The sequence below is a fragment of the Bactrocera latifrons genome, unplaced genomic scaffold (genome assembly GCF_001853355.1).
Source record: "Bactrocera latifrons isolate USDA-ARS-PBARC rearing strain unplaced genomic scaffold, ASM185335v1 scaffold_14, whole genome shotgun sequence".
NCBI classification, from domain to species: Eukaryota; Metazoa; Arthropoda; class Insecta; order Diptera; family Tephritidae; genus Bactrocera; species Bactrocera latifrons.
The window spans coordinates 1,655,258-1,668,416 of record NW_017534852.1 but is presented as its reverse complement, the minus strand read 5'-3'; the positions used below and the strand labels follow the sequence as shown (position 1 = coordinate 1,668,416).

Genomic DNA, 13,159 nt, shown 5'->3' with positions numbered 1-13,159 from the left:
AGAGTTTTTCTTAACAGTCGACCTTTTAGGCGAAATAATTTGAAATTTTATGATTTGTCTGTTTTTAAAGGTGCTATTACCAGCAGTAATTCTATATAATCCCTCACTTTTTGAGATATCATTCTGAAAATTTGCAACGGATTTGTATAGGGCCAAGGCTGTCAACTCGACATCATTCCTCGAAATTACTTCAGGAATGTTTACTGCCGCTACAACAACAATTAATAAACTGACCGATCAAACTCAAGATAGATGGATATATCTTTTTATGCGCTTTTATGCTATAAGAAATTCAGCTGTGAAGGGCATATGGCTTCGGCGCAGAAGAAGTTAACGTTTTCACTTGCTGTTTTTTTAGAATTCACTTAGCTGGTTCAGTTGTGTTGCATTAATGAAATTATTTCATTTTGTCTTACAACAATCGTGTGCTAGTTGAAATAATTTACTTTAGTAATCGCAAAACACATATTTACATTGTTTCAAGAACATTTAGTTTTAATTTGTATTTTTAGGAAAATATTAATTTAATGAGTAATTATTGCAATATATCTCCATAATTTATTCGTATGAAATATCGCGAAATTTCGAAAAGAATTGATTATAATGTATTTATAAATCCAAAATATAATTGCAGTTGAATTACTCGTATGATCATAATATCATTTGAAATTATTTAGACCTCGTTAATGTATGTAAACAAGTAGGAAATCAATTCAAGCTGCCTAATACACAATTAGAGCCACAAATAATATACATACGTACATTTAACATATTCTTAGCAAATAGCAAATTAGAAAAGCAGCGGAGCTTAGCTCCTTGCTTTGAGGCATTGATATCTTCTAGTTTAGATTTTAATTGGGATACAGAATATCGTAGTGACCCGGTCGATAAATTAGAAAAACTTTTGGTGTACTACCCTCTGGAAAGTCGTGCGCCTTCACATGTGTATCACCCCGATCCATATATTCTACGCGCACGCCTACACCTAAAGCGGTACAGAGTGCAATAATATGTATATGATCTGATTCCTTATACATTGGTTCCACTTCCTGATGACGAAATTCCTCAATTGTAAAATTTCCTTCAATGAAGTGCTGATAAAAATCAGCCTCTTCTTGCAGCTTTCCAGAAGTGAGTAAGCGTAAATAGACTACTACATAATCAGAGTAGCCTTGCTCATTGAACACTTTATGCAGCTCGTCACATACTTGGTCTGTGGAACCGCTTACGGGGTCTACACGTTTAACGACTTCCATAAACTATAGGAAAGTGAAAATAATTAATTGTTATATTCTAAAAGTAATTTATATAAAAGTATACGTACGGTATCATGAAAGTCTTCTAGCGTGAAACTAGGGAATCCCAACTGCACTAGCTTATCTTTCGATTTCTCCGCCAAGTCTTTGAATCGTAGATATTCATCTTTGTTGGATATTAAATGTTCTAAGTAAGCATAAGCGAATGCACGAAAAAAGCAATTTCCGTCAGGGCGGGTGCGTCGTAAGAACTTATACTTGCCGGCAAGATCTTGAATTTTTGATGTGAAAACTTCATCACCCAGATACTCAGCATTAAGGCAAGTTATGGGCAGTTGTTCACTTACCAATGGTGTCGAATCACTTATCTGTGTGTAGACCGAAACAAAATTTTAAGTGTTTGGTCTTTGTTGAGTGGAGGCTGGACGACAGTTCTTTGTCAAAACCAACAAACAAAACCTCTATTTAATTAATGCTATAATTCTGCACATACCTCTTTTTCGATTTCTCGTTGTTGCTGCATAATCAATTCATCACGATTAGTGCCATCATTTTGTTCGACTTTATCCATTTTACTACGAAATAAGCAAATTTTGTTTTTAAAATCAATAAGAACACAAGAACAAAATAGCAATATACGCGGCCCAAATCTATTGTGAATTGCCGCTAAGAACGGTATTTAGACACATGTACATGTTGCCACATTATATTGCCCTAGAAAAAATATTTATTTAAAATAATATATGAAATAACCATTTCTTATATATAAAAAAAAACCAATATTTTGTTAGTAAATGAATACTTGTGTTAATATCTCAATTGATTATTTTAGAAAATACCAACGTTTATAATTATGAATCTAGTGTAAATGCATTGTGAATTTATATGACTCTTGCGACATCTGCGGCATTTTTGTAAAATTTTTACTTAAGTTTGACAGTCCTATTAGAACACAAAGAAAACAAACAATTTTTTATAAACGCAGTGTAGTTGAAAGAATAACTTTTTGTACTTTGTGAGTTTTAAGTATAAATCACTCAGATTAACAAACATTGAATAAAAAATGGATTGTGATGAAATGCAAGTCATAGAAGAGCCAAATCTTTCAGTGAGTAATACTTATTAACTATTGTGGGTGTCGTAAAGTTCAAGGACGTTAATGAGCTTTAATGCGTAGTTGCTCATTTTTGAATAGTTACAAAGAACGATTCACTTTTTTTTTTATATTCAATAGCTTTTAATTTTTATATTTGAAACACCATTCGAATTTACACATTAAATACTACGCAATGGTTTGGCTGTACTTTTTAGTTGGAATAAAGGCATAGCTTCGCTTAAGAACAAAAGAATCAACCCTTAAATTTTAAAACATTTAAATAAAGAATTTCTTGTGAGATGGCGTATTGAATGTTTGTATGATATCGGATTAATTTCGTTTTGTATGATATTTTCAGGAACGCAAAGAGACGGGAAAAAGGGGACGTAAACCAGGACGTAAAGCTTCCACGGAAAAAGTGGATATAAGAGCTAAATTAGGTTGGTAGTGTTATCAGAGCAAAGCCGAATAGGAATATAGTAATAAAAGATTTCATTAAATTCCAGAGCGCAGTCGTCAAAGTGCTCGGGAATGTCGAGCACGTAAAAAATTACGTTACCAGTACTTGGAAGAACTAGTAGCCGATCGCGAAAAGGCTGTTTTGGCTTTGCGTGAAGAACTGGAGCGAGTAGGTCAATAAAAACAACTATTGGAATAATCAAATTTATTTTAAAATTCATAATTTTTTTTTAGTTAAAAAAATGGAGCACAGAACTTAGTGAAGGTAACATACCAGATGGCTTTCACCAATTACTGGAAGAAGCAGGTGTGCTAAAACAAGAACAAGTGATGTGAAACTAAATACCTCGATACCTAGTTTTTAGCTGTTTGTTTTATTTAATATAAAGTTATAATTTTAGGTTTTTCATTACTATACAAGTGTAGTAAGGTGTCAAACATTATTTTTATTGAATTAAAAATTGTTTAAAAATGTCCTAATATGTCTCAAAATTCAAATAAAAGGATTAGGAAATGTACGTAAGTATTAAGTAAAAAAGCGACTAACGTCCTTTATACAACAAATATCTTTATTATTGTGTTGTGGAATCTGATAGTTGTCAGAATATTATTGGTTTGGTGTTCGAAACAGAATTTGTGTCGGTTTTGGGTGTCACGGAAAACAATTTTATCGGTATCAGACACAAATCAAGAAGATAGTCGCTGACAGTTTTGAAATGAAATCATGTTATTTTATTGTTACGAATTCATTTATTTATATTTCTATAGGAGAAAAAGTAAGAATAAAACACGAAATGTTTTAATTATTAAGGTTTTGGAAAAAAATACAATATTTAATTTTCTAATTCTGTAACACCATCGAAAATCAGAATTGGTTTGCAATTCCGATAACTATTCAAATCTCTCTTGGATTCCATAACACCCCTGATTACATATATCAAATGATAATGCTGTAGTATATCATTGCTACTGAACTGCGGCACTTACAAAATCCTGCATAGAGAACGTCTAACCTATTTAGAGGACTGTTATGTAATAGTGACAACTATATTTAGTATAACACGAGGATGAAATTACCGACCTTTACACATTGGTAAGGTCAACAATTTCCTAAGTAAAAGGTACATCGTAGTTGTCTTATCACCAGCTCAACTTATCTGCATTCTAAATAACACATTAGTAAAGTAAAAAAAAAATTCCGTAAGACCTACCTAGAGATTCCAAATGTAGCCAGGTTCTTCTCCACCTGGCCTTTTCAACGGAGTTGAGGTCTTTCTCTATTTTCCTCGGCGGGTATAGCGTCGAGCATTCTCAGAGCCGAAGTGTTTTCCTCCATTCGGAGGAAAGCCCATATACCAGCAGCAATACAGAAGGTGCTCAATGTAATTTGAAATTGCTCTAAATAACAAGCTCTTAGCTAACATAACGTTAAATTGTTCAGTTGTCTTTTCCAATCTAGAAAAAATAGTTTTCCATATAAGATTTTATTCATTCAATTTGTAATACGCTATAAACGTCAGACATCGGCAGTACCGCAGCTTCTTAGTGAGTAAAGAACGTGTGACAAATTTCAGATCAATATCTCATAAACTTAAGGAACTTACTAAATTTACCGAGAACCCCTTGACCGCACTACCCATTCCTGTCACAAGGTGATCTAATATCCGCGAACAAACTGGGTTGAGCACTTTTGCCACCTCTCCATCGGTGTGAGTAAGCTCTGGTTTACTACCAAGGCCTTGTTTAATCCAATTCCACAACAGTCGGTTCTATGTTGCCGGAATTGACGAGGATTTTGTCCAGCCAAAGATCTGTGAGCTTCAGCAGCACCACAGCACATAGCGTCATAAACGCCCAAATAGTTCGTGGCCTAAATCAAAAGCCATCCTGTGAGAGTAGGATCCGCCTAGAGTTGGAATTGTCAAAAATTGGATGTAGTAAAAGGCAGACGAAGAAGATTCTTATTTACTCACGAGTGCCGCATGCTTCCTGTCAAGGAACAAAATAGTGCTTCGCTTCGGGATATCGCCCCTCGATATTTATTTTATACCGTACTTACAAATCCGTTTCAGTTGCTTACCGCCAAGTGTCGAGGTTGTGTTCGTGTACTTTAATTCCAGAAAAATTAAGTGTAGACGCCATTCTTACTATATTAATACGTAGGTATCAATTTTTTTCTGTTTTATTTGAATGTATTAAACCTATCTATTTTCGAATCTTGAGATGCCTCCATCTAAACGCGGTTCCTCTTCATTATGGTAGGACAAAGTATCGGCATAGACCTTGCAAAGTATTCAATAAATGGTACTTTTGGTTTTTTTCTAATGGAGCTAAGAACACCTGAAGAGGCGGTTCTAGGGACTTGAAAGGTTTGAACGAATTGATCGCCCAGGTCAAGTGCAGTTCTTCCAGAAGGTCGACAAAGGGAAATCGTATTGCAGCACTCCCTAGAGAACATGTTGCTTGGGAAGTGAGCATCAAGGCGCACCCGAAGTCTATCCTCACTTTTCAGGGTCTACTTCCAATTTACGTTCTTAACATAACCCGAAAAGATGGGGTGCTTTGCGAGAATACGCCTGAATCTAGAGGACACATGGCAGTCCTCCACTTTTTCGCAGAAGATTTTCCAAGAAGTAATCTTTACCTCAGTAGCTCGGACTTGTATATTGCAAGTCCCGTTTGATACAGCGCCCAGTCGTCAGTTGACCCACTCCTACGGGCCTTATTGAATAAAAGCTTGGAGTACGCTCTCATTTCCGACAAATCTATAGTCCATCAGATAGGTTTCTTCCAGCTTTCGTGCTTTCAATGGGCAGGAGCTCTTCAGTGCAGTTTTACATGCCGAGCTGAAGGCTTCGACCCACCAATCCACCGTGTCGGTGGTGACCAATAAGTCTACCCTCGGCGTGCGGGGAAGAGTTTGTAGGAGACTCATTTACCAGTTCGTATTCTTAGGATTTCTGGGCAACATTCAAGCTCTTAATCATTAAAAAATTTATCAAATTTCAAATGCATATAAAGATTTTATCTTATAACAGTAAATTATATAGAAAATTATGTTATAAATCATGGCTTAAATCTATTTTGCGCGTTAAGTTTGCTCAGTCTTACGAACCATGTCTTTCATTTTATTCCTGACATATTCAGGGTGTGCTACTCGGCACTACCGTTCGTATTGCAGGCAATGAGAAGCCGAGTGGCTGTTGGAACGGCATAGAATGCAATTGATAAACCTGCAGTGGCATCGCGATAGGTTGGAGGCGCGCCAGCATACGGAAACTATGAGTGCTGGCCTGAGCTTGCATATCATTAGCGGTTGATGGGCCACCTAACGATGAACTACCATCTCCTGCTGCCACTCCATCATCTACGTGTATTCGAAACGGTAGAGCCGTTGGCTCAAAATGTGTTACGACCGGTTTGTTTTCCGAGGCAGATGGCTCGAGATCTGACGGGGTTGCCGGTGTGGATTGTTTAACACCGAATTTATTTTCCGATGTAGGCTCAAAACGTACCATTTGTGGTTTATTTTCGCTTGAAGATTGATTGAGATCCGTTGGCGTAGTGCTGGTAGCGATTTTATATCCAAAGTTTTGTACTTGCTGATGCAGCAGTTCGGCGCGTATAGCTGCAGCCGCTGCAGGTGTATGCGCTTTAGCTAACACTGCTTTAGCGCCATTTGTTATATGCCTAGGTTGCTGTTGTTGTAACTTAGCGTAATTGGCATTCTGATTGGTGGGGTATCCGGAAAGGTCATGATGTTCAAAATGTTTGTGCTCTTCGTAATCGTGCTTCTCTTCATGATGCTCGTGCGCATCTTCTTTGTGCTCGTGTTCATGGTGTTCGAACTTGTAGGGTTCATGAGACACATGTGGTGCATGTATAAAAACTGGCACTTTCTTTTCCACTTCCACTTTATAGGGTACCGGCACCTTCTTTTCCACCTCGACTCTATAAGGTACGTGTACTTTCTTCTCCACTGGATATGGCACCGGCTTTTCGATGTGCACGGGTACTTTAACTTCGACTGGGTATGGTATGTGCTTTATCACTGGGAATGGTTTTGGTATATGCACTATCTTTTCAACAATTTTCTCTACGGGAAACGGTTTGGGTACATGTATAACTTTCTCGACAATTTTTTCCACAGGTACATGAATCTTCTTCTCGACGATTTTCTCAACCACTTTTTCGACTGGATATGGTTTCGGCACATGTACAACTTTCTCGACAACTTTCTCAACCGGATATGGTACCTTTTTCTCAACAATCTTTTCAACTATTTTTTCCACCGGATACGGTACCTTTTTCTCGACAACTTTCTCCACAGGATACGGTTTTGGCACATGCACAATCTTTTCGATCGGCACATGTACGATCTTTTCGACAATTTTTTCCACCGGATATGGTATCTTCTTTTCAACGACCTTTTCGACAATCTTTTCTACCGGATAAGGGACCTTTTTCTCAATAATTTTCTCTACCGGATAAGGTTTGGGTACATGCACCAATTTTTCGACTATCTTCTCTACAGGCACATGTACGATCTTCTCGACAGGATATGGTTCGGGCACTTTTTTAATGATTTCCTTAACATGATTATGATGATGATGGTGATGATGATGCTTCACCTTAATTTTCTCAACATGATGATGCTCCTCTTCCTCGTGAATTTCATGTTCATGATGCTCCGTGCTACTCATGTGTAGTTCATCTTGCGGTTCCTCGGGTGGTTTGAGAAAAGCATGCGTAGCATAACTATCCGAAGTTGCCTCTGGTAGCGGTTCATTTTGCGGGTGGGCTTTCGCTTTAGAACCGAATGTATATGCATGCGCTGGCGAAGCCACATAGGTAGGCTTTTGGCCGGACTCCTGCTCTTCTGCTGCCTCCATCACATGTTCATGCATCTCTTCGTAGTTGTGGTATGGCTTTGTATCACCTTCGTATGCACTTTGGTGCCGGTTATTGGTCCTTGTTGTCGGCAATTCGACTTTTTTCTTCTGCTGCGCCGCTTTTACCGAATGTGACTTGAGAAGAGCATGCGTAGCATAGCTATTCGAAGATGCCTCTGATAGCGGTTCCTTTTGCGTATGTACTTTCGTTTTAGAGCCGGACGTGTGTGAATGCGAAGACTTTTGCGCGGACTCGTCCTCCTCAGTTGGCTCCATTACATGCTCATGAACCTCTTCGTAGGTGTGATATGGTTTCGTATCACCATCAACTGCATTTTGCTGACGTGAGTGTTGGTTATTGTTTCGTGGTGTTGTTAATGGCTTCTTCCGCTTCTGCTGTGCCGTTTTAACCAAATGCATGATGTGTCGAATTTTCTTAGTGCCACGCTTGTCACGTGTTGTGCCACCATTCTTGCTGCCCTTCGGTGGTGGCACCTGAACTTCCGCGCCTCTCGATTCATCCGCATGCAAATCTGCTACGCTGCCGCTCGGCTCCTCCACGTCACGTTCGGCATAGTTGTACTGATGTATTGCATACTCGTGCACCTCATCGCGCGGCAGGCGGCGTGTAGTCCTTTTAGCTTGGCTGCTCGCGAAGTAGCAAAGGAAAAAGAGCAAAAGCAGCGGTCGTAGTCGGCGCTGTCGGTGTTGGTGCTGTGGGAATGAAAAAGATAAAAGTACGAGAGAGTAGTGCTAAAAGCGCTTTCGTGATTTGAATAACGGTTGTAATTACAATCGATGGCTGTGTGTCCATATTATCCTTGCGCGTGTTGCTTGCCGTTTCTGCAACTGTTTAATCCAAGTGAGTGGGCGCGTTGTTAGTTCGCGTTTGTTACATACATATGTATGTGTGTTTACTTCGAAATATAATCCACTTTGCACGACAAAGTACTTGGCGCCTTGCCGCCGATATACAAACTGTTTGACGTGTTGCACATCATTTCGTTATTTATAACCAACGTTGGATATTGCGCCAACATTGCGAATCCGCATAAAAGTAGAACAATTAATTCCCTGCAACACCTAAAATGTATATACATATGTGTGTTTGGTTGTAGGTATGTACATATTGTATGTGTAGCGCCCAAACACGCACTTCGCTCTAGCGTAACTTTTTAGAGTTTTTATGTTATGTACTCGTACATATGTACTCTAAAGTGTATATGTAAATAGTTGGTGTTAAGCTCAAGTGCAAGGCAAATGCTCTAGCCCGTCGTGTTTGATTTATCACCAAATGCATGTACATATGTAAACATACACACATATATTCCCACCCATACAGTTATAGGCACCTATACACATAAACGCATATACATATTTGCGATATTTTAGCGTTCGCGTTAGATTTTTAATAGTTTTCCAGTTTGTATGTTGCACATGCGCCTGCGCTTTGCAGGCATACACACGCATAACATCGATAATATGCAATACACTGTTATTTATGTAAGTGAATATGCATTTCGATGTTTGTTAAGTCATACTGAAAGTGATTTTAGCGCATATCGAAGCCATGACGCTCTTCAGTACGGCGTTTTTTTATATAACATTGGTGTTTTTATTGCTACAAATACTGACACGTACATAGAAAGAAATACATACATATGTATGTATGTATATGTATATGTGAGCTTACCAAAATCCAATCGCATGTCTATCAACAGCCAGGCACCAAACGCTTGGTTGCATCCCCATCGATACACTTCCTCAACTTAGTTGGCTCACCTAAAGCATTTCCCACTTCGAAGCATTTAATATTCGTACTTAGCTATATTTATCACAAGTTTTCGCTGGTTATAGTGTAAAATTAGCACAAAACTATTATAATATATGTACGTATATGTAACTATTTATGTTTATAAAATTGTATATTTTTGTTTACTGTTGTAAATATTTCTTTCGCTCATGCATATTTGCGTATGTGGTTTTCCGTTTCACCAGCTTTGGCGTGTTCTTCCTGTAATAAAATAACAAAATGTTAATGAAAGTAGTAAGAAATATGCAAACATGTCCGCTCCAAATTCAAATTTTCCATTAAAAAAAAAAAACAAAACAAAAAATTGGGCGTTTTTTTCAGTTGATTTACATAGGCGCTGGCAAGTAAGTAGGCGAAAAATTATTTCGCCTAATTATTTTGTTTATACTTAGTTTATTTATATTCAGTAGTATATTTTAGGCGTATAATTATTTTTAAACATATAGTATATTATATAATAATGCTGATAGTTTTTAAGGAATATTGAAGTTTTTTACTTTCGAAATTAAAGTTGTATGTGCTTGCCTTTAGACTTTTCATTCATTAATATCCTTTTTCGTTGGTCAACTGAAATAAGTAAGAAAGAGCAAAGGTCGGGTGCAATCGAACCTTTTATACGCTTGAAACTTGCAATAATCAAAGTTAGGGTAGTTCCCTAAGCAATTTTTCATATACAAATCTATATACTCGTATAACTCATACGCTGACAGAGAAAWATGTTCTTTTAGAAAAACTGAAATCATTGTACATATGTAGTTTATGGGAGTTGGGCTAGTATCGACCTGATTTTATCTATTAACTATTATCATGCTACATGCTAAACAGGTTCCCTGGTATATCCCATACATTGACCGAAATTGYCGGTCAAAGGTCAGCTATAAGGTCCACATATTCGGKACCTAGGGGCTWGAACAGTTTTGGTTAGATTTGGAAAATTTTTGGWSATAAGRWGGCATACGAGTATTTTAAARGAATTATTAGTGGACAATTTTGTACCGTTATATTAATTACTTCTTGATTTGTGTACTAGAAAGTGAAAGAATCAAATGGAATTTATAATTGTGTTATACGGGTAGTAGTCCAATTTAACTCATTTTCTCATTGTGACATGGGAATATTAGAAGAATGCTACGTACTAAATTTAGTCGAAGTCGGTCGGCCGGGTCTCGAGATATGAGTTTAGTGCTTTGTTATTGTAATAACAAAGTTATAAGTTTTTGGTTAATGGCATTTTATGGGCAAGGGACGGACGAACAGACCCACAGTTACCAGGATTTCAACTCGTCTCGTCATAGTTTTAGGTGATACGTACAACCGTTAGGTGAATAAAACTATTGTACTCTGTAGCAACGTGTCGCAAGAGTATAAAAATATATATATAAACAAATGTTAAAGTGATGGCCAGAGCGCTCGAAACTCTGGCGGACCCGTTTGAATAATTTTGGTGGATATTTTGGGTATGAAACTTGTTCCGATAAAGCTGTTTTTTCACAAAAGAGTATGGTAAACAGGTCTCTTTGGACATGCTTGATCGACAAATTCCGACCCCATATTCATTTAGAGCATTGTAACTGCCGATGAGACATGGATTTATGAGTTTGACATGCGAAAAAGTCAACAATCATCCGAATGGAATCCGTTTTCAGTCAATCGAGGAGATAAAACAAAGGAAGCTAAAGGAGCTGAAGGTTCCAAAGTAAAAAGGACTTAAAAAAAAATATATGACAAATGGTTTTTTGGCCAAATTCAATTTATTTTATTCAAAATAGTCTCCTTCTGCTTCAATACAGCTTTTTGCATGGTCCAAAAGCATGTGGAACGATTGTTCTAGCTCATTGACCGGTATGGCTCCCAGTAGGCCAGTGCAAGGCTTTTGAATGGCCTCTACGTCTGCATAACGCTTTCCTTTCATGGGCAAATGCATTTTTCCGAAAAGGAAGAAGTCGCACCGTGACATATCAGGTTAATACGGGGAGTGGTTAATGGTTAAAATGTGATTTTTGGTCTAATAATCGGTCCTTCGATRTTCTTYGAATGTTGAATTYCGAGMAATTTTTGGTCGTCAGTCAATTTGTGYGAAACAAACCGTGCACACACTTTTCGKAAGSCCAAATGTTCGRCCAAAATGCKATAAATCGATATTCTGGAGATGTTCAATTCAATTTCCATGAATTTCAATGATGATTTCGGCTGAATTTTGATGAACTCACACACAGTTTCGATGGAATTCCGGTGAGATTTGATTTTGATTGGCCCACATGTTGATCGTCATTTATGTCCTCATGACCGCTTTGAAAACGTTGAAACCACTCGTGCACTCTGCTACGGCATAGGCAATCATCACTATAAACTTGTTTCATCAATTGAAACGTTTCGGTAAAAATTTTACCAATTTTTAAACAAAATTTAATGTTGGCTCTTTGTTCCAAGGTCATTTTCGCACCGATAACACAAACATACTGACACTTAAAACGCAATAACTTCACTTCCAATCAATAAAATATCATGAAATTCTCAMTGAAAAGCAGAGGAGGTGTTCCAACTTCACTCTCATGCCAACTTTCCTGCACTTTCGACATATGTCACCGTTACTAATATAACTTATGACCGGTGACTAGGTGTAGGAAGAAAGCTTGCGATTTATCCTTCCACTGCCTTATATTTGATTTTGGCCATTTGTATGCACTTAAGGCATTTAATYTCACACCGATCCGTCAGTCAGCCGGATTTGTGAATTTAATGAATCAGTTTCCCCGTTTTTAATTATCTCAGCAGCTTTTCTGAGTTTTAGCTGGTATGATGAGGAGTTCCGTRTCGCAGGGGAGAGAAAACAGACTGCTTACTTCAAACGTTWCAATCGACCACAACTCACAGCTTTTTAGTAGAATATGGTTGGGTGAAAGCATGTTCAACGGATGGAATTTAAGTGTACTCTAACCAATCCACAAAAAKGGAGACCACACAATCTGAGCCAACTACCGTGGGATAAGCCCACTCAACATCGCGTATATATGTAGTTCTATCGAGCGTATTGTGTGAAAGATTAAATCCACTGTCAACAAACTGATAGGACCTTATCAATGTGGCTTTAGGCCTGGAAAATTAACAACTGACAGATCAACTAGGAGCTGCTTTTATGCCGCTGTAAACTGACGTTGAGCAATACCAAAAGCTCCGTCGGGATCGAGAAGGACCTCTCCGAGCCGTTTGATACTAAACCAGGTTTCACATAAGACGACTCCCTATCGTGCAAGTTCTTCAATCTAGTGCTGGAGAATAATAATTGTAGCTGCAGAGCTGTAGATACAATCCTTAACAAGAGTGTATCAGCCTCCACACCCGCGCCGTTAGTTTTGCTTTCTACAGACTGGGAAGCGAAGCAAATGGGTCTGGTAGTGAGCGAAGGCAAGACAAAATGCCTCCTGTAATCAAACAAACAATCTTCGCACTCGTAAATAATAACCAGTATTAACACCAACAACAATGCCAGCCTCGAAATCCAATGCAGAAAAGCCAAAAGGTGCTAACTCTAGCTGAGTAGGCAATTGAGAAGTAAATCACTCTCTCGACGAACAAAAACAAAACTCTATAAGTCATTCCTGCTGAATGGTGCCGATGATGACATCGAGTTTTCTAGAAAAAG

General features: G+C 38.0%; 3 protein-coding genes across 3 annotated transcripts; 1 reads left to right on the top strand and 2 right to left on the bottom strand.

The window, feature by feature from the left end:
* Nucleotides 1-523: 523 nt before the first annotated feature.
* Nucleotides 524-1,902, bottom strand: LOC108965458 (ubiquitin thioesterase otubain-like). The gene is made up of 3 exons (XM_018927891.1): nucleotides 1,750-1,902; nucleotides 1,325-1,624; nucleotides 524-1,259 (listed from the first exon to the last, which is right to left on the bottom strand). Exons 1-3 carry the CDS (start codon nucleotides 1,825-1,827, stop codon nucleotides 852-854), a joined length of 786 nt encoding a protein of 261 aa, XP_018783436.1. The 5' UTR covers nucleotides 1,828-1,902; the 3' UTR covers nucleotides 524-851.
* Nucleotides 1,903-2,201: 299 nt separating this feature from the next.
* On the top strand, nucleotides 2,202-3,287 carry LOC108965391 (cAMP-responsive element-binding protein-like 2). The gene is made up of 4 exons (XM_018927751.1): nucleotides 2,202-2,364; nucleotides 2,711-2,792; nucleotides 2,859-2,980; nucleotides 3,046-3,287. Exons 1-4 carry the CDS (start codon nucleotides 2,320-2,322, stop codon nucleotides 3,145-3,147), a joined length of 351 nt encoding a protein of 116 aa, XP_018783296.1. The 5' UTR covers nucleotides 2,202-2,319; the 3' UTR covers nucleotides 3,148-3,287.
* Nucleotides 3,288-5,954: 2,667 nt separating this feature from the next.
* LOC108965357 (titin) lies at nucleotides 5,955-8,517 on the bottom strand. The gene is made up of 3 exons (XM_018927707.1): nucleotides 8,497-8,517; nucleotides 7,995-8,417; nucleotides 5,955-7,718 (listed from the first exon to the last, which is right to left on the bottom strand). Exons 1-3 carry the CDS (start codon nucleotides 8,515-8,517, stop codon nucleotides 5,955-5,957), a joined length of 2,208 nt encoding a protein of 735 aa, XP_018783252.1.
* Nucleotides 8,518-13,159: the final 4,642 nt, after the last annotated feature.